General features: G+C 33.9%; 3 protein-coding genes across 4 annotated transcripts; all 3 read right to left on the reverse strand.

Annotated features, from left to right (window-relative positions):
- Nucleotides 1–6,367: 6,367 nt before the first annotated feature.
- On the reverse strand, nucleotides 6,368–9,564 carry LOC132312133 (F-box protein At5g49610-like). Its single transcript, XM_059810385.1, has 2 exons — nucleotides 9,423–9,564; nucleotides 6,368–7,750 (listed from the first exon to the last, which is right to left on the reverse strand). The coding sequence occupies exon 2, from the start codon at nucleotides 7,724–7,726 to the stop codon at nucleotides 6,578–6,580; it is 1,149 nt and encodes a 382-aa protein (XP_059666368.1). The 5' UTR covers nucleotides 7,727–7,750; nucleotides 9,423–9,564; the 3' UTR covers nucleotides 6,368–6,577.
- A 1,016-nt stretch (nucleotides 9,565–10,580) lies between these two features.
- On the reverse strand, nucleotides 10,581–15,655 carry LOC132312134 (uncharacterized protein At2g39920). Of its 2 annotated transcripts, XM_059810386.1 has the most exons (6): nucleotides 15,483–15,654; nucleotides 14,965–15,019; nucleotides 14,601–14,758; nucleotides 13,783–14,230; nucleotides 12,671–12,871; nucleotides 10,581–11,381 (listed from the first exon to the last, which is right to left on the reverse strand). In XM_059810386.1, exons 3-6 carry the CDS (start codon nucleotides 14,668–14,670, stop codon nucleotides 11,126–11,128), a joined length of 975 nt encoding a protein of 324 aa, XP_059666369.1. In that variant the 5' UTR covers nucleotides 14,671–14,758; nucleotides 14,965–15,019; nucleotides 15,483–15,654; the 3' UTR covers nucleotides 10,581–11,125. The 2 variants fall into 2 exon arrangements, with proteins under 2 accessions (XP_059666369.1, XP_059666370.1); XM_059810387.1 differs by lacking the exon at nucleotides 14,965–15,019 and having other exon boundaries at nucleotides 15,483–15,655.
- A 2,196-nt stretch (nucleotides 15,656–17,851) lies between these two features.
- Nucleotides 17,852–25,956, reverse strand: LOC132312135 (uncharacterized). Its single transcript, XM_059810388.1, has 10 exons — nucleotides 25,660–25,956; nucleotides 25,329–25,484; nucleotides 23,518–23,733; nucleotides 23,164–23,346; nucleotides 22,440–22,661; nucleotides 22,065–22,181; nucleotides 21,832–21,975; nucleotides 21,385–21,486; nucleotides 21,010–21,078; nucleotides 17,852–18,560 (listed from the first exon to the last, which is right to left on the reverse strand). Exons 1-10 carry the CDS (start codon nucleotides 25,864–25,866, stop codon nucleotides 18,315–18,317), a joined length of 1,662 nt encoding a protein of 553 aa, XP_059666371.1. The 5' UTR covers nucleotides 25,867–25,956; the 3' UTR covers nucleotides 17,852–18,314.
- Nucleotides 25,957–27,952: the final 1,996 nt, after the last annotated feature.

Below are 27,952 nucleotides of genomic sequence, written 5' to 3' on the forward strand. Positions count from 1 at the left end.
TGTGTTTTTTTTTTATTTTTTTTTTATTTTGACAAAATTGATTTTTAGACTTATTAAAAAAAAAATTTAGTATTAGTTTGCTTTTTCTAATACTTTTTAGTTTTTTAGTGATTTACTTTCACTATAAATACATGTATTATTAGGGGTGCACAAAAGAATTATGGAACCGAACCGAACCGGAGCTTCGGTTCCAGTTCTCACGGTTCTGGTTTTGGTTTTGAAAATCAGGAATCGTGGGCGTACAGTTAGATTCTGGTTCCAGACCCGTGGGAACCGTGAGAAACCGGAATTGTAATGATCTTGATTTTTCCCTTTTTTCTATTTTTTGGATTTTTTTTAAAAATTTTTCTAGATTATTTTAATCCTTATCTCGTTTTGCATGTCGGACACCGTAGGGTGTGTCGAGAGTGTTTGAGAGTTGTTTGGGGCATTTTCATGAGTTCAAGACTTATGGAAATGTATTGGTTATCATTTCAACATCTTTCTATTTTTCGGGCTAGGAGGTCCTAGGTGGGACCCGCTATTGGAGTTGTTGAGCACCAGGACTGTGTTTCGGGATCATTGTATTTCATGCACAATTATTTTGTGCATAATTGCATTGTTGTAAGTTAAATTTTATGGTTGTAAATTAGTTTCAGTATTTATGCACATTAAAAAGGAAAAAGGTGAGATAATTATAAAGTGAGTGGGACCCACCATCATTATTCTCTTTAATGGCCTTAAGGCCATTATTCATAATCAGTTCTCTCTCTCTCTATCTCACGCATGTTCTCTCTCTCTCCATAACTTTCTTTTTTCTCTTTCATAATCTTTAAGCTTTGATCTATTCCAAACCATAAAGATTTAGACTTTGCCACTGAAGGCAAAGTCGAAGAGCGCGACGAGGGCTTCGCATTGATCAAAGCAAAGCCCTATTTGGAGCACATTGGGATTTTGAATTTAGGGCATATTTTGAGGCTTTTCATCTTTATTGAGGTAGGGGTCTCTAATACCCACATTCTTTGATTTTAGTGAATTTCCTTCTTATAAATTGGCCATATCATGTTTTAGTTGTATAAAAATTATTTATGCTTGTGAGGGTTTTGTGTTTTCAATATGATAATTGTATATCTTGTGATAGTTGAGTTTATGTGTATTGCCCATTTGAATTGTACAAGAAGACATGCTAGATTTGAATTTCATATGCCAAATATGTTATGTCTATCACGCTCCAAATTTATAAGGCGCAATAAATTATGATATAAAAAGAAATTGAAACAGCAATCCTTGTTGGAACAAAATTATGCACAGTGCCCAATCAAAAATTCGTATAAAATTCGATTTTAATCAAAACAGGGCAAACTAAAATTCTTTAGAGACTAGACTCAAAGGTTAAAGTGACCAAACCAATCCCCGTAGATGAAAGTTCGCAATGAAATCAGTTTTTAGATTGAAGATCGTCCATAATGATTGAACTGAAATCCGATAGTGTAACCAACTTTAACCATGATGGAAAATTACAGAGCTGACAAAATTGAGAAGCCTTGGATTTTAGGAACTAGACCAAAAGGACTATAAACCTGGAAATTTTATTAATTATTGGAAGTTAGAAGGTGACTCAAATAAAATTTTCAAAACCCGGTTTACACCCAATGGAAATGAGTTGTACAGCAGCCACTATGGGATTTTTATAAAAATCATCACTTGCCCAATGATCCTTAAATTTTTTCGAAGAACAATTAGACCAATAAGACTACGTATAGTAAAATTTTTGGAGCATTTAAAAGATAGCAACTCTATAAACAAAAATTTAAAATTCATTATAACACGTTCAACAAAGCTAGGAGCAGGCACTTTACATAAACTCATTCCATAATGAGCAGCAAACTACTTTTTTTTTTGTTTTTTTTAGCTAGACAATACAAACATAATTTATTCATTCCATTTTACACAAAACATTTTCCCTTCCTATCCCAAACAGGATTATACAATAAGCAAGGTCAAGGAAAATCATGTTAGCACCTCACTATGCTAAGTAACAACATGCTGACATTTACATACTAAGGTCCCTTGTAAGATAAGTTCAACATGTTTCACACAAAAGAGCAAAACCATCTATACACAGAGAGTACAACTCTCAAACCAAAACAAACTATGAACATACATTAACAGCCTAGCATGATTTTTATTTTATAGTAGGACATTTATATACAATCCGAAAACCAGGCAAAACCCTTAGAAGAGTGCATGTTATCATCTTCAATTTAGTACAGCAACCCCAGCTTTATGCAAAATACATCCAGCACTAAATAAATTCAAAGTTCATAGCTAGCATCCTTAAGTCCACCATCTCAGGTGACAACCCCTGAAAAATGTTAGGAGTGAGCAAAGCCTAGTAGGAAAAATATAATAAATGCTTCTATAAGGTTTTGTGCATTTGATTTGAAAAAGTATTAGGGTAAAACTGTACCAAGACATTAACAGAGTAATGAGAACATTTCAATGCAAAGGAAGTCAATTCTTTAATTTATCAAAATTCTGAAACTGAACAAAAAAAAAAAATAGAGCTAAATTAGAAACCTTTCCATTAGGAAACTCAAATACGATTTTTATTATTGGGACATTTTATCAATTATCCTTAGAACAGACCAGAGTGTTTCGCTACTGTCCACTCCCCCTTCGAATCAGGGCGAAACTAACTCCAAACCCCCATTGTCATGGTCCCTACATGGGTAGCGGGACTTGCACCCGCAGGTAACTCATACCCCTTTCAGCCGGGACATTACCCTCCAAGCCCCCAAATTCAAGTGTTAAGATTGTCCCAAGAAGCATTTTAAGTACCAAAACATGATATAGAAAATTTATAATTCAACCCAAGACTTTGTTTTTCAAAAGGTTCAGCATTGTATATCTATTAAACAAAATTTATGGACTCTATTTTTTTCAGAAAACATCAAATAGTGGAACCCTTCTCTTAGGTTTCTAGAGCAACCTTGGGAAATCAAGTTTAACCACTAATGTATGATGAAAAATTCAATTATAGCAATCATTCCCAACTTTTGAACCAGATAGATACTTGAATCTCAAATAATATGCTTTGTCAACATGAAATTGAAACAATCAAGTCATAACAAGATATAAAACATCTTCTAAAATAACATTCAATGTATGAAAGAAAAATTAACAAAGAAACGAATTTAATTAAAATCTCTCAAAGCAGCAAGTATTAGAATAATCCCCACCAATGGCAAAAGAAGAATAGGTGGTGATAAAGAGTTCCTATAGCCCCCTCATTCAATTTTCCTCCTCGATCTTTCTCATTTCTTCTATTTCTCCTTCTATCTCTCTCTCTAGATCCGGCCAGTACCCTCTCATTCTAACTCTCTATTCTCTCTTTCTAATTATTATTATTATTATTATTATTATTTTTATTTTTATTATTATTATTATTATTTTTTTTTAACTTGTTGTAAGCAGAGAAATATAAAAATAAATGGTGCTTTAAAGTTTTGGTGTCAACCTTGTACACATAGGTTTCCTAAGCATGCAAATAGTGTGGACACCTGCATTCCACTAAACTATTTGTCGACAACTATGTTCCACTAAGACTAAAACTATTCTATATAATGATAATTATGCATAACTTAACCAGGTAATCCCTCATTTGTTCCTTAAGTTGACACTACATTTTTACTTAATAGCAAAATGGCACCACATAAGTACGTACAAAAATAATAATAATGATATAAATAGCAAGTAGGATGAACAAAAGAATGCAGCTCATAAAACATATAAAAATATCTACATAAAATATATTTAAAAGTAAGGCAATTAAATCCTTTTAAGCTTAAAGGGCCTAATTAAATTATAGGGTGTTACAATGTCCTATGAATGTGGGGTTGATTATGTGAATGGTTATATGCTAGTTGTTTTCAAATTCTGCAAGCATGATGTTGTCATAATGTGTAAGATTTCAATGTTGACATGGCATGAAAAGCATGGATCATTCATGCATTATCATTGGGCAAGATATAGGGAAATTGTTTTGTAAAGAAAGGAAAATGGTTTTGGGAAAAGTTTTGATAAAAGGTTTGCAAAAACCTGGTCGCCTAGGAGTTACCTAGGATCCGTGGCGTTAATGGAACCTATGGAGAACTAGGGACACTACTCTAGCGTGGTTTAGTTACCTATGCCCCAAATGACATCATGGAGTTGCCATGGGTTAGGGACAGTTAGCCAATCCTTCTCTCGTGGCACTATGGAGTTGCCATGGGCCAGGTTACATTAACAATTTGGAAATGATGACTTGAAATGGTTTTGGAAATGGGGATTGATATTGCATTCTATAGCACGGCATGGCTTGTCTATGGTTTTAGATTATGGTTGTTGATGTTGATTGTTCTCTTCTCCATAATGGCATGATCCCGTTTTCTTTTCTTCTATTCATTATGTGGATTCACAGGATCAGAAGAGGTATGTCTTAGGCACTTCCTATTAAGCGGCTGGCTCACCCCTTTCAGGATATGGAAAAGAGGTGGTGGACGACAATCTACCACAGCCTTAACTTGGATTAGAAAACTGTTCCTTTTGTTATCTTTTGCATTTAAGCCTCATTTTGTAAAGAATTAACACAATATGTATTATTTTGTAATAACTAGAACGAACTTGTACTATTTGGAAATGGTCACTACAGTAGAGTGACTATTCTTTTGGATATATATTTTGACAGTATTTGGGGATTTAATTAAATATGATTATACTAAATCTTTTTTTTATTTTTTTATTTTTTTTGTGTATTGTATGGAACGTGTTTGTGAATTTCCTAAAAATCAGGTTAACAATGTTATTGTTATATTGGGTGATATCACATAAATGTAGAAATGAATATAAATATGTATACGTGTAATGGTGGTAGTGGGTGGTTTGTTACGAATGTGAAGTGACTAAAGAAACAGAAAATAACCCAAACCAGTCGACGTGAATTCCTCACACGTCAACCGAATGACTTGAATCCGTCAACGTAAAATTTCCACATTCACTCAACCAGTCGACATGTAAGTGTTACACGTCAACCGGTTCCTGTGTAGTATATCTTTATGGTTTATTTTCCATCTTTGCTCTTTTCCACCCACTCAAGTTCACTGTTTCACAATATATGACCCAGTACAACACGTTAATTACATTTTAACCACGAAAATGGTTGTATTACTCCCAGACTTCATCCTATTCATTGTATAACATGAGTGAATTACTATTGTACCCTTTGAGCCTTAAACAAGTATAATTATGATGAAAGACCGTTTTGTCCTCGTTGGACTTTAAAGTTGAATTTTAAAGTAAAAGGACCGTGTTACCCTTGGATGATTTTGGGTCGGCCAAGGACCCGGTTAATGATCCGGATCTAGTGGATTTGGGTCGTTACAGGAAACGTGTGTGTGTGTGTGTGTGTGTGTATATATATATATATATATATATATATATATATATATATATATATATGATTATAACATTCACAATTCTGGTCTTTGACTGTTTGATTCATCGCCTATTCGCCTCTGATTCGTGGTTCCGGTCACTGGGTCACATACTTTTCAGATCTTCCGGTCTTTGATTCATGATCTTGTAGTGACTAGGGAGTCAGCAATAGTGGCAGTCATGGCTTCATCATCTTCCTCAGTCAAGGTAATTTTTCTTTTTCTTTTTCCTATTATCTTTTTCATTTTTCCTTTTCCTTTTCTACTAAAAAATTTCTTTATTTATTTAACTCATCTAAAATTTTACTATTATTTTTTTTTTATTATCTTTTTCATTTTTCCTTTTCCTTTTCTACTAAAAAAATTATTTATTTATATTAACTCGTCTAAAATTTTTATCTAAAATTTTCCTATTATCTTTTTTTCTGTGGAACCAAACTAGTGTTCGGTTCGGTTCCATAAACAACGATTCCGGTACTATTTTTAAGAGACCGTTGAAACCGGTTCCGGAACCTTACCGGACTGCACCGTGTGCATTCCTATGTATTATAGAGATTAGATTAGTTTGATACAAATGATATGTTAACCAAATAACCTAAGTAACCAATGCTATTTAAGGCTATTTTTTGAAAGTTAGATCCAAAAAAATGATTAAAGTGGGAAATAGAAATTACCTTGATATTAAGATTTTAGGACATTTGCCACAAGTGTAATAATAATACCATCACAAGCATACATCCCTTCCCCCCACCCTCCTTCCTTTCCTTCCTAGAAGGAAACAGAAAAACTCTCTCTGCAAAAGGAGTAACTTCTTTACAAGTTCATTTCATTACTAAAATATTTATAATACTATATCACAAACTTGTTAAAACTAGAATAACATTCTCAAGATTAATATCCAACAATTATATCAATTAAGTCCAAATAATTTTTGGAGACATATCCTTCTATTTCACTGCAATTTAACTGAAACAAAAAAGCATCTCAACTCCCATAATAGCCTAAGAAATGGTTTTAAAAGGGTGACAATTTACAAAACATTCCCAGAATGGCAAAATAAAGTTGTAGACTGAGTAGTCCACTAATTTTCTTCCCTCCAAGTTAAAAAACTGCCATAACTTCATCTAAAATCCAAGGCTTTTTGACTGAACCAACCAGCATTCGTCGGGCTTAATCCCACTCTCTAGCTTTACCAAACGATCATATTCCAAATAGTAAGCAAAATAACCAAATTCAGACCCCGCTTTCCTGAAGATTATAATGCTACCATTTTTAAAGAAAGTAAGGGGAACAGGATGAGTTTTACACAGAGATATCTTTGCAGACAAATAGCTTAAGCTTCTTATAGATTGTAGTTTCTCCCATATTGCTCTATGAAAATCCTTCAAAATCCACATGTCCACTTGGGTTGCAGAAATTGGATGTAGAAGACATAATAGGCCATCCCTCTCTACGAATTCATACGAGGTGCTCAATGAAGAATTACCATTACCAAATTCTGGAAGATGCGTCTCTTGAAACCTCTCTTTAATTATATCCATGGAGAGTATGTACTCAGCAGAATTAACATCCCAATGAAGAAACCTCCCTTCAACAGAAACAGGGTCAGACCAGTAATACTTCCTCTCCCCTATCTGAGCAGGTCCGTCGATTTTTTTCCACTTTGAGTGATTGAAAGACAACGAGTTGCGTTCTGAAACAAGTATCTCGCATAGAACCAACTCGTCTGTGATTACTACATGCAATACCTTGTATACTCTCTTGAATTTATCAAATGTAAGAACTAGCCCGCACTTCAATCTAAAATGTCCTCCACAGTCGCCTGAGCCTAAACATTGTGGAAGATGAAACCCTTCCTTGGTGATAAGATTGAAAATATAGAGTGCCCCAAATTCAGATGTGTCTGCTATCAAAAGCAATTCATTACACCAAGACCTAATACGTCCTCTACAAGGTATGTCAATAACTTGTTCATACATCTCCAACTTGAATTCCTTGAGTCTGACTTCACTGATATCCAGAAGACGCGTTTCGTATAGATGTTTCCCATGGGATGGCTTTTGGACGATTAAAGAAGCCTGGTCGAACAAGATCCAGTTGGTGATTAGATTGAACCATCGCCTGCAAACATACTTATATTTGTACCGGAGTAATTCAGCTGGAAGCAAATTCAGAATCTTCAAAAGAATGTTATAAGGAATATCTGAAAAACAATCAACTGTATTATCCTTTATAATCCTTTTTTGCTCACATATTTCCTTGCTCTTTCTCATTGTCACGTCTTCTGTAACCTGTTCCTAATGAAGCAAAATTTTCTGTTAAGAGAATAAAAATAAGAAAACGGACATCTAAATATGTTAGGGGTGTGTGTGTATCCACTTCTTGAAATAACGAAAAACACAAATTCTATTTCACAAATCATACAAAATGGCTGTAACAACAAGTGCTGAAGAACTCTATCTCCAAACCATTGCTTGTAGATTTCCACTAAACAAACAGACTGCCTAAGAGCACCCACATGTTAAGTAAAAGAAGAAACAGAGAGTTTGCTTAAGAATAAAAAACGGTAACTAAGATCACAGCCTTTGTTCTGGTCAAGAAGCATGAACTCAATCATTATTGGCCTCCTTTTATGCATACCAAGTAGCAGGCCTTGAGACTATCTGTGTCAAAAATCATCTTAGTTCTATGAGTTCATCATAACATCCTGAGCTTGGTTCTAAAAAATATTTCAAGACGCTTTCTTGAATGCTTGTCTAGTATTAAAGCTCAAATTGGGTGTCAATGTGTCAACTAATATAAGATGTGAAGGGTATCTTTCTCCGGATTGAACTGAGTACCTACAAAGATTGATTGAGTTGTATGTGAGGATCTAAGAGGTGTTTCTTTTTGTTGATTTGGTCACCCCATTGTTTATTTTTGCCAATGCCATGCCTTTTCTTTACCAAATAAAGATCAAATTTAACTTTAAAAACTATAAAGAACGTTTTTTATGTAAAGAAAGCTACGCCTAATTTACACTTTACCACCATACTCATCATCCATAAATCACAATGAGAATAGAGATTCTCAAAAGTTACTGTCAAGACCAATATCAAATATCCATTCATCTTTTGTTGTAGTGGTTTATTGTGCATAATATGAAACAAAAGGTGTTGGCATAAATGTATTTTATCAAATATGACTCATCCATGTATTGTTCTACTTGAGAAAAATATTTCTAATTTCTAAACAAGTAATTAATAATTATAACATTACTATGGGGAAAAGAAAACCATAACCCACTATTGGTTGAAAAATTTTTGAACTATGTTGGACCAAATTTCAGAACATTATACAATATATGAAATCAAAAGTAAATTGAACAACTCTTAACATGATGCAAAAATATCCAAACAACATATGTGTACATATATGCATATGAATAGAGGAGGAATGCGAGTAAAGGCAACGAATTTGACAACAGCAGTGAATGGTCCTGCTTCTTGAACACTAAAACTGAAAATAAAATTAAAAACAAAAAATAAAATATCCGCGAATTTGACAACAGTGAATGGTCCTGCTTCTGGAACACAAAAACTGAAAAGAAAATTAAGAACAAAAAATAAAATATAATAAAAATTAAGAGTCAAATCCAGTTGAGCATATCAGGTGGAAACCCTAGAAAAAGGAAAGATTGAACAAGAAATTATTTCAATATTTTGACGCCAATTTCAGTAAGTAGGTGAATCATTCAACTTCATGCTTGATGAATCACAAGATAAACACAATATAAACACATGATCTAACAAATATAAAGAAGCAAATTGAAACATTAAAAACAATCCCGACACCAAATTCAGAGCAAAAATTCAAGATATATGAATTTAGAGTGTTACCCTTTGTGGGGATGATTTGTTGGTGGTTATTGGGTTGAAGTGAGAGAAAAGTGATATATAGATGGTAGAGGAGGTGAGAGAAAGCAAAAACCTGGAGGTGAGAGAAGGTGGCGGAGGAGCTTCTTCTACTCGCTGGCGGAGAGCTTGCAGTGGACGAAGAGTCCGTGGGAGAGTAGAAATAGAATAAGAAGAGTGTTAAGAGTTCTACCAATATTAGGAGAGGGGAGGAGATAAATTACTCCGTCATATACATTAGTAGTCCCTCTATTTTATATATATATATATATATATATATATATATATATTGAATTTTAAAAAATAATAAAAATAATGACATGATTGGCTAATTTTAGAAATCAACGATAAATTATTACATAGGCCGTTCCCTATAGTATTATGAATCTGTTTGGATTTTCTCCAATTATTTCTCTCTCAACGAAATATATATATATATTTATATACAGATTGAAAATATGCTTATATCATCATTTGTATAAGATGAAGATGAGGTTTTTTTTGTATTTATATATAGATTTGAAAATACTAAAGAGTAGAAAACAACAATAATAGATCTTAAAAATGTAAAATATGAATATTGTGGGGCAAGTCAATACATTTTTTTATTTTCCTATATGAAAAAGTATTGTTGTATATAAATATTAACTTATGACAGCTATATCAAATTTTATTTACTATATGGAATTTTTATGTTATAAAGAATGTATGTTTTTTCAGGAATTTTTTTTTTTTAATAAAGAATGTAATTATAGTCATCTTTGTTATAAATATGCATTCATGGAATCATGCTTACTGCTTAATATAATTATTTTGCAACGTTTTCTAAATGATCAAAATTTATTTTTATTTTTATTTTTATTTTTATTTTTATAAATTTTCATACAAACATTTAATTTGAAAATACTATGTTATTATTGTTTTGCTCCTTTGTTTTTATTAATTAAGTCAAATTATCAATCTTTTAATACCTTTACAATAATGAATAGAAATTGTCTCAACTCGTCCCCAACCCGTATAGATATTTGTTCACTTTCTGGTGCTCACCGTTTCTGCTCAAAACAAGCTAACATAAGAGTGTCCACGTGTATAAATCTAAGTAACTTCAACATGTCATGCAAGACATCACAGAAATAGTTATCCCTGAAAATATAGATAGCCATACTACTTGGAATATCCTCATACAGATTTGTCAACATAATTAGCATAACAACCCGAACTTAGACAAATGAGATACGTAAATACAACATCAAATTTAAGCCCATTTGGACAACAAATGAACGTTCCTATAGAACACTAATTAATACAATTAATGAAACCAATAACCAAATTGTTGATAAATGCTGTACTATATACAATGAAATACACAGGAAAAGGCACAATAGCTGGAATAAGACTAGTTTGTCTCCCTCCCTTCTCTCTTGGTGGGAGAAACCCTTTACGACCGACCGACCAATCGATGAGTGAAATCCGGGGAAGCCACCTCAAGCAATGCAGACGACTTCTCAGGGACGTCGTGCTCAATACAAGTCCTTCAATATACATGAAGCACAACACAGTGGTTTCACCTCAGAAACTTGATCTATTGTGGTAATCTTGTTCCCCAGCTAAATTTTGTTTTAGTAGTTTTGTGCGTTCAACTCGATGCTCTACGTTGTAATAGATAGGATTCGGAATCTTGAATACACGCTTTCCTAAACAGGGGCCTGTCAATGCATCCATCTGGCTGCTCAATACAAGTCCTTCATTATACATGAAGCACAACACAGTGGTTTCACCTCAGAAACTTGATCTATTGTGGTAATCTTGTTCCCCGGCTAAATTTTGTTTTAGTAGTTTTGTGCGTTCAACTCGATGCTCTACGTTGTAATAGATAGGATTCGGAATCTTGAATACACGCTTTCCTAAACAGGGGCCTGTCAATGCATCCATCTGGCTGCTGAAAACAGTCATGACACGGAAACCCTCTTTCTGGAGTTCAGTTCTTCGTCTTGAAAAGTATTCGAAGGTATCCATTTGCATTTCATCATCCACTCTGCAAACAGTGACAGCCATCACAACCAAATGGATATGAAATTCAAGAGTAAACGAACAACTTCAAGCTATTGGTGCACTTAAAAGAGAAGGAGAACAAAGAAAAAGAAACAGAAAAGAATAAAAGAATGCATCAAAGCAAAGAATTAAGGAAAGAACTAAATGCCAAATGCCATATAGCAAGACGGAACTTAAAGTCATTAACAAAAAGTTAAAATCAGTTTATCCAACACATCAAACCTAAAAAAGAAAACCCACAACCCACAAACAACCTAAGATATATTCTTGGCACATGCTATTGTCAAAGAAAATCACATTCTTCAATAATTAGGTACCCTAATATAAAGGGTATCCTGGGAAGAGTAGTATTCTCATTCCCATGGGTACCAAAGGTTAAGTATGAAAGGAGGTCCAACAGTATCAATTGTTGAGCCCATTAGTATGTCGCAAGCTATTAGAATATCAGTTATGCTATAGCACAAAAAAACATAAATGCAACTTAATAATATTAGTTTTGTAGCAATATTTATGAAAATAATTACAAACTTGAAAGTAAAGTAGTTACAGTCATTATGAATTAACTAAAATTACTATCTTATGTTCTACATTAAAATTAAGTAATATAAAATTAATCAATAGATGAAAAAACCAATTCAGAAATCAAATTGTTTAAAATAAAAATGTATAAATACTTGTTTAAGGAATTCAAATAAATAGTTGCTCATCAATATTAATGTCATTGATCTCGCTAGTTTCACACAAGTGGTATTTTGGTCAACCAAATAACCTTAAGTAACCAATTCAATTTAAGGCTATTTTTGAAAGTTTGATCCAAAAAACGATTATAGCAAATCATATTCCCAAAGATCTCCTAACAATAGAAAGGGATATTTGATTACCAAGTATTCATGCGTATCTCTTACTTAGGGGCATGGGATGAGGAATCTTGGACTCTAATTCTTGACAGCCAAATGCACCCACAGGAACATGCACATTTCAATCCGAGAGATGTTATGATTACAAAGAACTCCTACTTTCTAGCATCTTCTAAATTCTTGATTGAAAAAGATCATATATGTTCAAGAACCCATATAATGAAGTACAGCATCTCCAAGAAAATTGAAGGTCTAATTAGATATAGAAGTCCAGCAGGTATAAGCAAAAGTTTTATAAATATTAAAGTATCTTAATGTGCAGGGCTAAGAAGAGGAAGACCTTTAACCAACTTTCTACATCTTGTCAGTCGATTATTCATTATAGTGATCAGAATAATTAATGCAAAGACAATACCTCATAATCAATGAAGACCAATTCACATATCCAGATGAAACAAGGTACTTTATGGTGACATTACGTTGTCTCTCGGGCTCTCTTGATATCAAAATTAACGGCCACCCAGCAGCTTGAAGTTTCATGTACAGCTTCAGGATAAACATGAGCTTCAGATGTAGTGCCTCTTCAAAACAATCACTACAACCATATTGATTGAGTCTGTACCAAAATAGACATACAAACCTTCTTTAACTGATATGTAATGATTCGAGGCATGTCTTCATAATATCTAATGAAATTAAATGTGATTGCCCCAATGAAAAACAGGTAACATATCAAGTTTAGAAAGTGAAGCATAAGAAAGTGAATTCACAAAAAAGAAGCATTTTAAATATGCATAAACCCAGTACTTCTCCCTATTGAAGGGATAGCAGCAGTACAATTTTCAATATAATTGGGCCTAAAAAAACAGATAACCATGACGCGTGCATCATGGATATATAAAGCACTTTAAATTATATATAGATATGAACATACATATAACGCAGACAAGTATATGCATACATATAGTCGTCCTCTTCTTGTATTTATATCCTGGTTTCAGTGAATTTTCCTTACCACCATATTAATATCATACCATATCTGTATTCAATATTTATGTTCATGCTGCATAGAAAATCATTACGATGACTGGTAGCTTGTGATTTTTAGTTTTGAGATGGGAATGATGATCAGAAAATACAGCAGCTAGCACACCAAGGATACAGGGAAACAATTCTTGCTATTATTTTTAAATTCGCAGGATATACTTTTATTTAGAAGAACCTAGTTGCAAGATCAAGTAGCAGAAATAGAACATATGAACAACAGATAATTCTTTACGATGTTTCAAACCATTTGCAGTGGAAGCATTATCGAAACAACATGCAGTCCTACTTTAGGAAAATCATGAACTCTACTTGACCTGGAATTTTTGGAAACATTCTTATAGATGGAAATTTTCATATGTTTAGCAGCTTCTAGTTAAGCCAGAGTTCTAATTCAAATATATGACATTCTGAGAATTGATGATGACCATGCAATTGTCAACATAATGACTGCTTATATATTAAAGATCAGAAGGAAATTACCGTGGCTGCAATGGTTCGGAATATTGAGACTTTGAAGGAAAGAAGTCATCCACATCCATCAACACCATATCTAGGCCGTCGTCTAGTGGTCTGACCCCACTAAAGTAATTTTCAACCAGCCACATTGTACTATTTAAATCTCTTGTATATTCCCCTTCTTTTATGTACCGAATGGCAGCAGCCTTGCACAAAGCAGGGTGATAATCTGCATCCAATCTGTTGAGCTCCGCGTGCAGAGAAAAACTCTTGCAAAAATGGTAATCATCATTTGATTTCCAAATCTCAATATTTCCCGAATTCTTACTCTGACAGGATTGCAGCATTACTGTTAAGGTAACTAGCAAAGTAATTAATAAAACCGCAGCTGTTACAAGCGCAGCAATGAAGATTGTTGCAGCCCACGATGACATATAAAACCCTGACTCCACGATATAACGGCTTCCCATTTCTGCAATTAGGCAAAACAAACAACATAACTGCTCATGAAGATAGAACCAAAAATATTAATATAAAGTATTGTACCTAACTGTAGAATAGATAACTTATTCAGGTAAACCAAACACATACAGTAGACATCTTAGAGAAAAGAAATGCACTACCATTACATTCAAATTCATGCCGAAAATTCTCTTTAAACTTCTTATATGATTTTGGTTTTAGTGAGTAGGATCTCGATTCAAAGTCATTGGATACCCGTAAACCATCAATCATATTTGATCTCCCGATTGGAGTTAATTATTGTTTCTCATCATATATCATTTTAACCCAGCAGCATTCATTCTCAACAGAACATGAAAAGTTAAGATTGCAATGCCTACCAGAACCAGCTCTACTTGAAAGACTCTGGGTGGAGTATTGCCGCTCCATTTGATGGCCATATGCAGACATTGTAAACAGCCCTATCAGCCAAATAACAGTTCAACTAGAACACCAAAAATAAATCTATAAAATCCCTCGCAGAAGATAGAAGAGCCACCTGCACCAACAAAAGTCCAGTCATTCACACAACACCCTCATCATACTATCAACAATTGTAAAAAGTACAAGAGGCGCCAAAGGACGTTTGGCCTAGCGGTATAACCTCCCCATCCTGGAGGGGAGGCCGCCCAAAAGGGGGTGTGATCGCTTTACACATTGGAAAAAAAAAAAAAAAAAAAGTACAGAGGCACAATTAGAACTTACAAGAATTTTCATTAGCATGCCATCAGCTATCAACTTCACTTCTCAATTTCTTTGCCTATCACATGTACCGAAAAAAAAATATATATATATACAAGTCATTTCAAAGAATCCGATTTTGATGACTAAGATGATAAAAAACAGTTCTATTGGTCAAATTATACTCCAATTTAGGACCATCTGATTGTTCTCTTCATTAGAATAATATAAGCGCTTCAGAAGATTGTCAACTCATCAGACAATTGCATACAGAGATTCAGCAACAGTTATTCCAAGAGTCTTCAAAATTCTCTATAATCATCTAAAAGCATAACCACAAATTATTCCAATAGTTTTCTAAATCAGCTCGACCATTCACGTAATAAGTTTAATACACAGTGAAGTTAGTCAAATCTAGTTTTTTCGTTCTCCAACTCGTAAAATTCAGATCAAACAAAGGTTGTTTATATATATATATATATATATATATATAGAGAGAGAGAGAGAGAGAGAGAGAGAGAGAGAGAGTGAGAGTGTGTTACCGAAGAGCGAGATTGAAGAGAGTGTGGTTGTTGAAAGAGGCCGAGCGGAAATCGGAATTGGGGGAAAAGGTGCCTCTGTGAAGAAGCTTCGCCATTATCCGGATCGCTACAAGTAGTTGCGTAGAGGGCTCTTCATTTTCTAATATCGTATCGCTGGAAGGTGCTTCTGGGAATTGAGGGACTGATTCGTCTTTTACTAATAAAAGCCAAATTATTAGAGTAAATCAAGGTGTTCGGGAAAAAGGCAGAGAAAAGTCAAAGTTGAGTTGGACAATTCAACCCAATGCTTTTTTATTTAATTTCTCTTTTTTCTTTTTTTTTTTAATTCGTTAGGACACGATACAATGTATCAGTCCCATAAGTTCCGTAACAAATATACGCAAGATCTTAATGCAACTCAGTATCATTTGACAAAGAAATAAATATCATGACTGATTTTCGTGATATATGATATGAATGATATGATTTGCCATAAAATATAATTTAAAATCAAATATTTAAAACAGAAAATAAAAGAAGGAATAGAAACTCAGCACAATTTAAGGAGAGAAAAAGGGGAAGTGAGAGAAACGCAGAATCAAGGAGAAAAATTAAGAGCATTTTAAGGCATACCAATTATATACTTAAATTTCTATTCTTAAAATTTTATCAATATATATATAAGTGAGGACCGATAATTGTGTGTGAGGACACATAATTTGTTGCAGAGATTCGGAATCTTCATGGGATTCAATTAGTGTTTTTTCGGGTAGGGAATCAATTAGTATTCATATGCCCTAATTGAATGCTTTCTACAGAGTAGATTTTTTTATTTTTTTAGTATTTATTTAGGAATGTGTGAGACGGAAAGGTATTTTGATGAGGGAGAAAGTGACATGGTATGTAAAGACGTTATCGTATTATCATTCATGATACAAATATTGAATTTTTTTTTCATGATATGTACTACTGTTTTTATTTGATTTGATAAGTTATTCAAATAAGTGAAATGAGAATAATGAGTTAATATGTAAGTTAATAATTTAAATTTTTGAGTTAGAAGGTAAAAAAGTAGATAAAGGAGTTTATTGAAAAAATGCTACAAATTTAGAGAGATTTGCTGTACTTTGTCCTATTATTAAAATAAGAAGAGTTATGTCGTATACGTCGTATCTTTAGTTCAAAAGTATCCGAATACAAATAAGATAGAGTGGCCCGAAAAATAAACTTTTGCTCAAAAAAATTTAATTTGATTTAACCTTTTTGTTTTTTTATGCAGATGGAGCTAACAGACTGGACCTAGTTGTTATTTTTTCCAAAACTATTTTGACCAAACCTATGCTGAAAAGTGAAAACATCAGGAGATACACTTCAAACAATCAAGTATAGCTAATAAATTTGTCTTATACCTTCCAAGTATAACTTATATTGTTAGGATATATGTGCTTTTCTATAGCTTATATATACTTAATTCAAAAGGTATATTTGTAGATTTTACACTTCAAATTTTCATTTACTTATACTTCATACTTTATGCTGCTCAGATACATATTTTATATCAATTAATTTACTTTGTAAATTGTAAACTTGGAAAACATTGTAAATACATGTAGTTTTCAATAAATACGAATGGGTATATAAAACAAAATCAATCAGCCCGATTTAGAAATTAAAACATATTGGGCCTGGCCATTAGGTGGCTGGCTCATAGATCGGCAGGGCTCTATCAAAGTAGATTGGGCCCAGGCCCAGCCGGAATTGCCGGGAGGCTATCAAACCCTTTTTGAGAATATATATATATATATTTATATTACCAAGCAAGATGCTATATTGACAAGTCCCCTAGAATTGGGATACAATCATAAACACGTTCAATCTCTGCACTAATTTCGCATTGCTTTCGCAGGACACTCACTTGACCTGGCCTTTTCAATTACATTGACATTCCAACAACACAACTTGGAATTCAATTCTATTCTATGAGATAAGAAATGAATATTCCATTTCACTCATAAACTCTCTCTCTCTCTCTCTCTCTCTCTCTCTCTCTCGCACGCACACACACACACACACACACACATGTATGTATATATGAAATTGATAGATACACCACACAAATTGAAGGTCTCACTCACATGTTCTGTTGATCTTATCACAGAATTGATTTCGCTTTGACCTGCCTAAAATAGAATAGATGCAGCATAAACAATAGAATGGCTTCATTACCTATTAATTAAATTGTTTCAAAAGCTCAATAATTCCTCCATAATTCTATGATTTTGTCTCACAATTTAATAATAAATAAATAAATAATAAATAAAAGCATATCAAAAGAGTCTAAGAGTTCACCTGAATTGAACTTGGATGACAATGAATAGACACAAGGCAACTGAAACTACAAAGCATGATACTGTATATAGTTACATTTGGAATACTTGCAGAATGAAAGTGGTTTACAAAAACTTCAGCCTCAGGTTTCATCCGCAGATATTAGGCATAGTAATATTACAAGCAATCTTTTCTCCGACGTCAATTACAGAAAAACTCTCATGTATTATACAAACTTTGCAAAGAAATTTGACCCCCTCAAAAAGTTTGCATTATCTTGCAATCATTTTTTTATGATTAGCTAGTACCTTGTCAAAACCTTTTAATAAATTACAGGAGGGTTTATTTTTTGCAATTAACCCTTTCTCAGATCATGTATGTGTTCTCTCTTTGCTAGATAAAGCAACATCTCAAAACTACTTATGTCTCACACATTACCTATTCATATCAATTCGCAAAGAAGAACACAGGTAAGAAATTTTGATATGACCATACCAAATCACAACGAACTAAATGGGAACTCTTCTAACTCTCAGTGTCTAAGACCTTAACCCCGTTCACCAAATTCACGGCCATATCTACGTTCCTAGCTAATTCCACTGCTGCTCCAACATAGGTATGGGGTGTCAACTTCAAGAGATTTGTTTTTGCTTCTGCAGGCACTTCCAAACCTTCAATAAACTGGGCCATGCTTTCTTTAGTAACTGTTCTTCCTCTAGTTAGTTCCTTTAGTTTCTCATAAGGCTCTGGAACACCGTATCTTCGCATCACCTGAATACGTAAAAGCAAATTTTTGTTTAGAAACAACCACCAATGCCCAAAACGAAAAATAAGGATAATATGTGGCAAACATAAGAATTCTCCCCAGAAACGTTGAAAGCATATAATTCCAAATGAAGCTATCAGGTAAATGAAACCCTCACAAATTATCTTGTTGCGGATTACTGTCAGGCAATAGATAAATATCTTAAAATTTCAGGGTTTTCTCTACTCTTTCCATAAAAATCACCTGTGTAGGCAGGCCAACACTAATGTTCTTTATTGGAATAGAACATAGGGGTACTTCTGTTTCAGATTTACCACAACTGAAATTATTCATATATAAATGTAAACCCATAAACTTAGACAAGTAAAATATTTAAGTATGATTTATAGTAGCTATACCACCCATCTATCCACTTAAGTTATTTGTCAACACTTGGTCATCCAAGGCAAATCACATGCGTAGGCCAAGCTAATTAGCCATAGTTTAATTTATTACAATCAAATGCTTATCGTATGTCTAGTTCTAGGGCTGCAAGTTGGGCTGGCCCAACCCAGCCCAGCCCCAACCCAACCTCAACCAGAATCGGGTTGGGTTCGGCCATCCCGAATTGTACCCAACATGAGTTGGGGTCATAACCCAGACCGAATATTTTCGGATGGGTTCGGTCGGGTTGATTTTTTTTTATATAATTTTTTTTTTTCGAAAATTTATATATATTATATATTACATATATATGTATATTATATATATTTGATTATATTATTATTACCCCCCTCCCTCTCTCTGTGCGCAACTGTAAACTACAAAATCTACTAGAATCAGAAGTTCAAAACCCATATATTTCAATTAATTTATCTGTCTGGAAGAATCAAAAGTTCAAAACCTATTAGCTATATCAAAACCCATATTGGCATATGATTTCAGATTGTTCAAAAAATCAAAACCCATATCTTTTAGTTTCCATCGCCCGCTGTTCCAGTTCGAGTTCGCCGTTCGCAAGCTTTAGCCTCTTTCTCTCAACTCTCAAGCTCCCCCCCCCCCCCCCCCCCCCCCCTTCTCTCTCTCTCTCTCTCTCTGTGCAACTGCTAACTTGTATGTATGGGTTTTGTTTTAATTTTTGGAAGTGAAGACAGCGGCGGCGGTCGATCTGAGGGCGGGGGATGGCAATGGCGGCAATAGAGAGAGAAAGAGAAAGAAGAGAGAGGAGAGAGAAAGGAGAAAAAAAAAAAAAAAAAAATCATTTTGGGTTTTGGGTTGGGTTTGGGTTGAGCCCGAGCCCAACCCAAATATGTCTGGGTTTTGACAAAACCCAACCCGAACATGAACCCAATTTGTGAATTTTAAGCCCCAATTTTAAAATTTCTAGGTTGGGGTTGGGCTGGGCTGGGTTAGCCCGCCCAAGTTGCAGCCCTAGCTAGTTCCCACACAATTCAAATTCAAAGTGTCAATGCTAAATCAACTATAATGTGATTTTACCAATAACCGGAAAGGAAAAAATAAAAAATAAACTCACACATGTGACCTGTACCCAAAAAGGGAAAAATGTAAATAAAAACAACCATAATGCAATTTAGTGAATATCACATAGACAAAAGAAAACATTTAAAAAAGAAAAAACAGCAGTAGAAAAAGGCAACATTTGTGGAATCTGTCCAACTGAGTACACAAGAAGATCAAAGGCTAACCCCATTTCTCAGGTAAGTCATCCTAAGAAAACAAGACTCAGATCAACAATTAAAATTCATCAAATGATGGTTTAAATGTATCCAATTATATCAGAGGAGATGAACACAATTTTGTTGAATCTTCACATTGAAAAAATAAAAAATATATATATAAAAAAAAAAAAAGCATGAAAGAAACAAAGATGCATCACAAGAATCCAAGGTCTCTCGTCTTTTGATGCTACTCACCTGGCTCCGAAAATTCTAACTCTGGCCTAGGTTTGGGGTATGAGAAAGAATCTGGAATGGTGAGATTAGCATGTGTTTACAAAATGTCAACAAGCCCTAAAATGGCTCACAACAGTGACTGGTACGAAATAAGGGCCCATTTGGACCACTTTCTTGCAAACTGATGCCTAAAGCCAAAACGAAAGGGGATTAATATCTAAAGGATGGCCCCATTTCAAACAAACGTGGAAGATAACAAATAAACAAACTCAAATGACTTCTCAAAGAAAAGGGACTCATTTTAAATGTTACATGAAACACATGGATTTATTAATTTCTGGAACCTTGAGTACTATCTTATGTTTATCAATGTCGTAATTAGAGGAATTAAATAATAGGAGAAAGAGTAAGTTTTTATCCATCTTCCTTTCTACTAAAAAGGAATTATATTTGCTAAAGAATCAACTTACTAATATGATAAATCTATAATATATAAACTACTGTCATTCCATACAAGCAACTGACACACTAAAATTGGATCAACTTGAAGGAGGATACGTACAGTCTGTATTGGTTCGGCAAGAACCTCCCATGATTGGTTCAAGTCTTCAGTCAACGATGCATCATTGACCTATAGCCAAACAAAATTAATAAGAGAAAAAAAATAATAATAAAATAAAAAACAGAATGGTGAAAATTAAAGCTTTCTGCTCAACCCTAAAATAACAGCGGCTAGAAGAGCATAAACTAAGAGCAATGGCTCTGTAGTTAAGAATTACTATTCTGTTAGTAGCTACTGCAAGCCAGCAGATACTAAGATCATCAGATGAACAATTACAAGTATGTCCATATTACTACAGGACAAATAGCTCCTGAAAACTTTAGTTATGCATGCACCTTCCAGAAGAGGAGCACCACGACTTGAAAATCATATTACCTGAAGCTTCCCTATCCCTTGTAATGCACTTTTGTAAGACAGAAGAGAATGTCCTAATCCCATGCCCATGTTCCTCAGAACTGTTGAATCAGTTAGGTCACGCTGCGAAAAATAGAGTAGAGAAGGATACTATCATTGCTCAAGAAGAAGTGTGCCTTACTCTAGCATGGTAATACCATTACCTAAAATAGTTGCAAAACACGCATAAAATTCTGGTAAGCTATAACTGTCCTCTTGTGTTTACTTTATACTGAGTTAAATTGTATTAGCAGTATTAGCAAGCAAATCATAATTACCTTGTAGCAATGTTCATAACATGAAGGACAGAACTCAATTTCAGGACCTTAGATCATATAGCCTACCAATGCCAATCTTGGGCTTGATACACAATAAAACACACACAAGTACAAACACGCAAACACTCAAGGAAACCTGACTCCTTTATACCTGCCAACGTGAAATAGGCAACTTTGTGGATAAATGGGACAGAAATGCATTAGCTACACCGAGATTGCCTTCACTGTTCTCAAAGTCAATGGGATTCACTTTGTGAGGCATTGTTGAAGATCCAATCTCACCAGCTTTAGTTATCTGCTTGACATTTGGGAATAAATTGATTTATGATCACTTGAAAATGAAAACCAATATTAAAATGTTCACATGTCCGTCAGAACACTCACCTGCTTAAAATAACCTACAGATATATAGCCCCATATGTCTCTGTCAAAATCTGTTAAGATGTTGTTGAACTGGATAACTGAATGAAAAAGTTTTGCCATATAATCATGAGATTCAATCTGCATAACAAGTACAAAATTAATAACTCAGAATAGATAATGCATAAATAATAAATATGCCCTCTCATTTGAAAGGTGCCTAGATATGTCATTCACTATTCGAAACACATTTTTTCACACTGCCCGAGTCATTCAACTAGATACGTAAATAGTATCTTTGCCAACTAAATAGTCTCTTTGCTGCACATTGCCTGTCATTTACTGTTCAATAAGCAGCAAAGAGACTATTTAGTAAGGACTTAAGTGCATGAAACATACCTGAGTCACATAGGGATTAAAACTTAATCCAAGAGATCTAACAAACTCCTCTGCAATTTGAGGCCAACTGACATCAGGATATGCAACAAGATGTGCATTGTAATTTCCAACTGCACCAGCAAACTTCCCCATTATTTCAGTTTGAGAAATTTCCCGCCTTTCCCTGCTTAACCTGACAGCAAAATTTGCCATTTCCTTTCCCAAAGTTGTAGGTGAAGCTGGCTACAACACATAACAAAATAAAAATAAATTGTGTAATCAGTTCATGACTTCCATAGTTCAAAAACTAAAGCAAGCAGTTGATTCCATCATGTAATCTTGTTCAAACAAATATGTATTTACCAGCTTTCATGTGCCTGGCATGGAAGAGTTTATATAATAAATTTTAGGGAAAAAAAAAATTTAGAACAACGTTAATTTTGAATGGAGCTCAAAGATCAAAATTTGGGTCTTAGTCGAAATTTAAGGATGGCTCAGAAAGAATTTTTATCATAATTTCCTCATTCGTTTCCTTTTCTCCCTTTCACCATTTTTAGTTCTTGCCAGTGTACTTTATCCATATCTAAAATACTAACATAAAAATTATTGGTCAAGTGTACACTCTTAGTTCCTTTTTTCTTTTTTCTGCCGAGGAGGAGAGGGGGTAGTATTAGTGCAGGGGTTGTTCAGTTGCCTATAATACAGTAGCACTAAATTGCTACTCAGTGTAAACTAACTATGCTACCTGCCCATGAGTCCGAGAAAGCATAGGAATGTGAGCATTAGCTTTAGCGATGGTGCATATTGCCTTGATCAAATCATCCATAACAGGAAATATGACACAGTTCACTGATTCTCTCAGCATCAATGCATGTGCAAGATTGTTGATGTCCTCCGATGTGCAGGCAAAGTGAAAAAACTCAAGCACCTACAATGAGAGAGAGAGAGATGGTTAGATGCTCCTAAAAGTTTCTAATAATGAAACTATCGTCATTAACAGCACAGCAGGTGAAGACTTGACAATAGAAGTACAATTATTTAGTATTTACTAAAGCGGATTATTTCAGTACCTCGAGAAACTAAAAGAGTAAACCCAAACCTTGACAATTTCTGGATGTGCTTGGCATTTCTGTTTCAAGAAGTATTCCACTGCTTTCACATCATGGTTTGTTACTTTCTCAATCTTTTTAACTTCCATAGCATCACTAATACTAAATCCGTCAATCAAGCCTTGTAAATAAGACTGAGCTTCTCTAGTGAAGCTAGGGACCTCAGTGACTTCGGGGATTTGAGAAAGCTTCAACAGCCATTTGATCTGATAGAGTTCCAAAGTTCACCCAAAAGAATTACAAAAAGTGTACAGAAGAATAAACATGAATATTATTCTCATAAGATGAAAATCAACACAAGTATAACAAAGTTTAAAAAAGTGAGCAATAATGTTAAAAATTCAACAATAACCTAAGCATTGAGTAACCCCAATTACTCTTAATTAAGATAACTTGTCATAGAATTGTAGATGGCTTAGTCTAACTAAGGCACAGGTACAGCTCATTTTTCAAGTTACAACACTAGCAGATAAGGCCATCACAATGTTCCCTGCTCATGACCAGCTTAGATGATTAATTAATCACTCTACGATAGTTCCCCGGCGAATTAACCAACCCAAATCATCATTATTGAGTACCTGTCTCCAAGACATTGGCTCTGCTGCCACCGACAAGGACCACTAGACATGGTAAGTCAAAACTCTCCATTAGAGGCTTAGTTCCTTACATAAAGCTGATAACATCTCTTTCTCTCTGTATACTGGCACAACATTTTGGCACCTTATCCATGCCTAAGGTTGGGAGCAAAAGCAGCAAAACCAAGTAGGGTACAGTACAACCAATCTCTTCAATTTTTGTTTCCTGAACCAATATCTTCATAGAACAGCTCAAACTCAACTTGGTATTAGCTTAACTCATTCAATAAGCTGATGGACTGAACTTGAGTCCCATTTTTAAGCACGTTTAATAAAAAACTGATTTCTAACAAGACCATTGCTAATGAACAGATGGCAGTGGCCCACAAATAAATTCTTCAAATTCAATGGTCATTTATTAATCATTAAATTTCTTTACAGATATACATACAATATATATGCCAAAAGATATATATTAGAATATCACATTAACCAACATGCAGGCACCAACTTCTTATGTATGACCTCAAATTTTAATTTTTTACAAGACATGTTTACGTGGAGTCACTATATACTCACTAATGTGAACTTACAGCCGATAACTGTTAAAGCCAATTCTTAAAGATGTTAACTAGCCAAGCCTAAGCAGCTTGCAAGCTGATCAAACTGTCAGAAAGCTGAGCTTGAGCTTTAGTCCCCAAGCTCAAGCATAACCCAATCAGGTTTAAGTCAAGTAGTCTAGTTGATGCAAATCCATATAAACTGCAGCAAATAAATAAGAAAAAGTGTACTTTGAATCAGTGTATATCAATTTGAAAATTGGCAAATATGCCCAATCAGTTTTAGATTTACCGTACGGAATAATGAACAAGATTATCCATCAGATAAATTACATTTTCAAAACAATAGCAAGATGAAGAAGGAGAAGGGGGTGGGGGTCCCCAATTAAACTAGAGGCACACAGAAGAAGAAAGTGATATAATTTGAACCAGTATAATAGAACAAAGCACACATTTTTGTATTTCCATGTAATGTATTCATAAACTATAGTCAGTTAGTCACATTAGTCAACAATATGCATCAAGTACTCACTCATCTTCTTTCTTCGGACTCTTGTATGTAAATAAGCCACCACAATTCACACCACCAAAAAAATATTAAAATCAATAACTCTTAACATAAGCATAATTTGTTTCAACAATATGACAGTTCATGTTAGAAAGTACCTCAACTAGAACTCGGAAGTAAATCAGGCCATATTCGCTCATATAAGGAGCCAAGTCCTTCACCTTACTCCAATAACGACCATCAAGAGGGGATAGAGCTGTTAACATACTAGGAAGCTCAAAATCATGAGAATGTTCTTCAGACATCCACTTCACCTGGAAAATAAAAAATAAAAAAAAACTTTCAGAGACATAAAATCATTTATTAGCATCCAATTTGTGCATATTTATATATACATAAGATGGTGAGAGAAAAAACAATTAATTCATGAAATCATATCATTTCAGAACAAATTAACATATGCATATGAGAAAATGGTGAAAGAATGACCTTTTCTACGGAGATGGTGGTGTTGCTTCCCTTGAGGGTGGCTTTGCAAATGCAATCTCTGCGCAGAGTTGTTGATGAACTGTGAAATGAAGCGGTGGTAGGATGGTACGAAAACGAGTGGTCTCTCGATAGGGGATGTCTGCGGATAGGTAAAGAACAACAGAGTTGATTGCTGTTCAAAACCCTAGCACAAGCTCCAAACTCCATCGAATCGAATCAACAAAAATGCTCCAACAGACGATGCAGTCACAGCCCTCTCAACTCTCTCTTCGCGGTCTTTTTTCCTAGAACCCTAATTTGATTGATTGGATGGATCCGTTTTAGGACAATTGAGACCAATCCGATTCGAACCGTATTAAAAATGGTTCGGATCGATTCTGTGAATCATACTTATTGTAAAGTCTAATTTAATCTTGACGCTTCATTTGGTTGAAAGAATTAAAAAAAAAATATATATATATATATATATATATATTTAATTCTTTCAAATATATATATATTTATTTATTTATTTATTTGTATATATTTTTTGTTTGAACGAAAATTTTGCAAGAAAATTGTAGAAAAAAATTGTTTAATAATTTGGATAGCATACAAGAAGATATTATTTTTTACTTAAATTGTCATTATTATTAACATTGAACTCAATAACAAGTCTAAATGGATTTGTCTAAAATCATACCCTTTTAACTTATTTTAAACAAAATAAGCAACGTCGAAATTTAAATTACTAATTTTCTATGAGAGATTCAATGAGACAAAAGGATTATATCATTTTTAAAAATAAATATAAAAAATTATGCACAAGACTAATTTTATTTTAGAGAGACAAAAAGAAAGGGCAAAGTTATAAATTTACATAATGAGTGTTTATGAAAAATGAAATTATTTTTTTTATAGATAAACTAAGTGATTATGAAAAATCACTTTCCTTCAAATTTGTTTCTACATACTTATAGCTATCTTGTAAAATTGTTTCCCTAATTTAAATGGCATAGACTAGACAATATAATTCAATTATATCTAATGATTTAATAATGGAGAAATAAAAATAAATAAAAAGTGCAAAAGGACATCATTAGTTCTTCACTTCTTTTATGCAAGTGGATAGGAAAAACACAAGTTGTGTCCTGGTCCATCTTGCTCAACATCACCCATTCTTGTTTATATACCCTACCCAATTGTTGCTCCGAACTCTACAAGTTGGGCATGGTTTTGTCAAGTCATTGGGTCAACTAAGTTTTCAAGCCCAAACGATCAAGTGAATGTTACAGAAAAATTTATTTATTTTCTTTTTTGTAATTTTACACAATTTTACACATAAAAAATTATCATAAATTAAAAGTTATTATATCAATTGTAAGAAGAAATATAATTTATGCCAAATATATAATTTAATCATTTATGATCTAAGTAGTATCCCCTCTTCTTTCAAAATAAAGAGCAAAGTTTATGAACTTAAACACATTCACAAAAAGACAATATTGTTGCCCTAGACCGGCACAATAATAAATGCATTGAAAAAATGAGAGTTAAGAGCGAGAGTTTTTTAAGAGACATTCACAGGAGAGTAATTTTATACACATTATTCACATCACTTGTGCAAGAAGCATGTTATATCATTATTTCATAATGTTCACTTAACACGATATTGTTACTCTGAGCATCTAAGTGTGTTGCACTAGCAATAAGGACCAAGGCACAGTAAAGTCAACTCCTTTCTCTAATTCAGCTCAAGGATTGGATGGTTAATTTGGTTCATGACCTGAGTAAATTAGTAATGTCATTCCAGAGATGTGTTTTTAACCTTGAAACTTACTAGTTATTCTAAAATACACCATTTATCCCAATTGATCTCGATGAATTTGTGAGTTGCTATTTGCTTGTGCTAGTTTCATCTTGATTACATGTCCAAAACTCAAGTAATTCATGAAATATTATGTTCTTTAATTTGAGTTCATTTCAAATATGTAAAAAGTTCAGAAAGAGGATTGAACATTGTGCTTTGTTTATTTCCATGACAAGAATGTTATGAATTACTTTGTATATTTTCATGACAAGAATGTTATAAATTACTGGTTAGTAGGGGTGCAAAAATTCGAAATAGGACTTCCAAAGATAACGGGAGCAACCCTACCGCTTAGGCCGGGAAGGTGTTTGCCCTCAGTTTGCTTTAGACACAACCAGATGAAGACATGAATTTTGACAGTTCTAACCCCCATGACATAGGCAGAGCAAAGGACGTTAAGCATATGCCAACATGCTCAAAACAAACACATCATAGAGGGCCAAT

The sequence above is a fragment of the Cornus florida genome, unplaced genomic scaffold (assembly GCF_030987335.1).
Source record: "Cornus florida cultivar Cherokee Brave unplaced genomic scaffold, ASM3098733v1 CherokeeBrave_3.0.0_Hap2_Chr06, whole genome shotgun sequence".
Taxonomy (NCBI): Eukaryota; Viridiplantae; Streptophyta; class Magnoliopsida; order Cornales; family Cornaceae; genus Cornus; species Cornus florida.

Excerpts from the sequence above, each read along its gene's own strand:
- LOC132312133 (XM_059810385.1), bottom strand. The coding sequence starts at position 7,726 with ATGAGAAAGAGCAAGGAAATATGTGAGCAAAAAAGGATTATAAAGGAT.
- LOC132312135 (XM_059810388.1), bottom strand. The coding sequence starts at position 25,866 with ATGGAGTTTGGAGCTTGTGCTAGGGTTTTGAACAGCAATCAACTCTGT. Across the intron at positions 23,734-25,328 it reads ACTTCCGAGTTCTAGTTGAG|ATCAAATGGCTGTTGAAGCT; the intron begins GTACTTTCTAAC and ends GAACTCTATCAG. Across the intron at positions 22,182-22,439 it reads TTAATCCCTATGTGACTCAG|ATTGAATCTCATGATTATAT; the intron begins GTATGTTTCATG and ends CTTGTTATGCAG.
- LOC132312134 (XM_059810387.1), bottom strand. The coding sequence starts at position 14,670 with ATGTCTGCATATGGCCATCAAATGGAGCGGCAATACTCCACCCAGAGT. Across the intron at positions 14,231-14,600 it reads TTCAAGTAGAGCTGGTTCTG|AAATGGGAAGCCGTTATATC; the intron begins GTAGGCATTGCA and ends GCCTAATTGCAG. Across the intron at positions 12,872-13,782 it reads TCCGAACCATTGCAGCCACG|ACTCAATCAATATGGTTGTA; the intron begins GTAATTTCCTTC and ends ATTTTGGTACAG.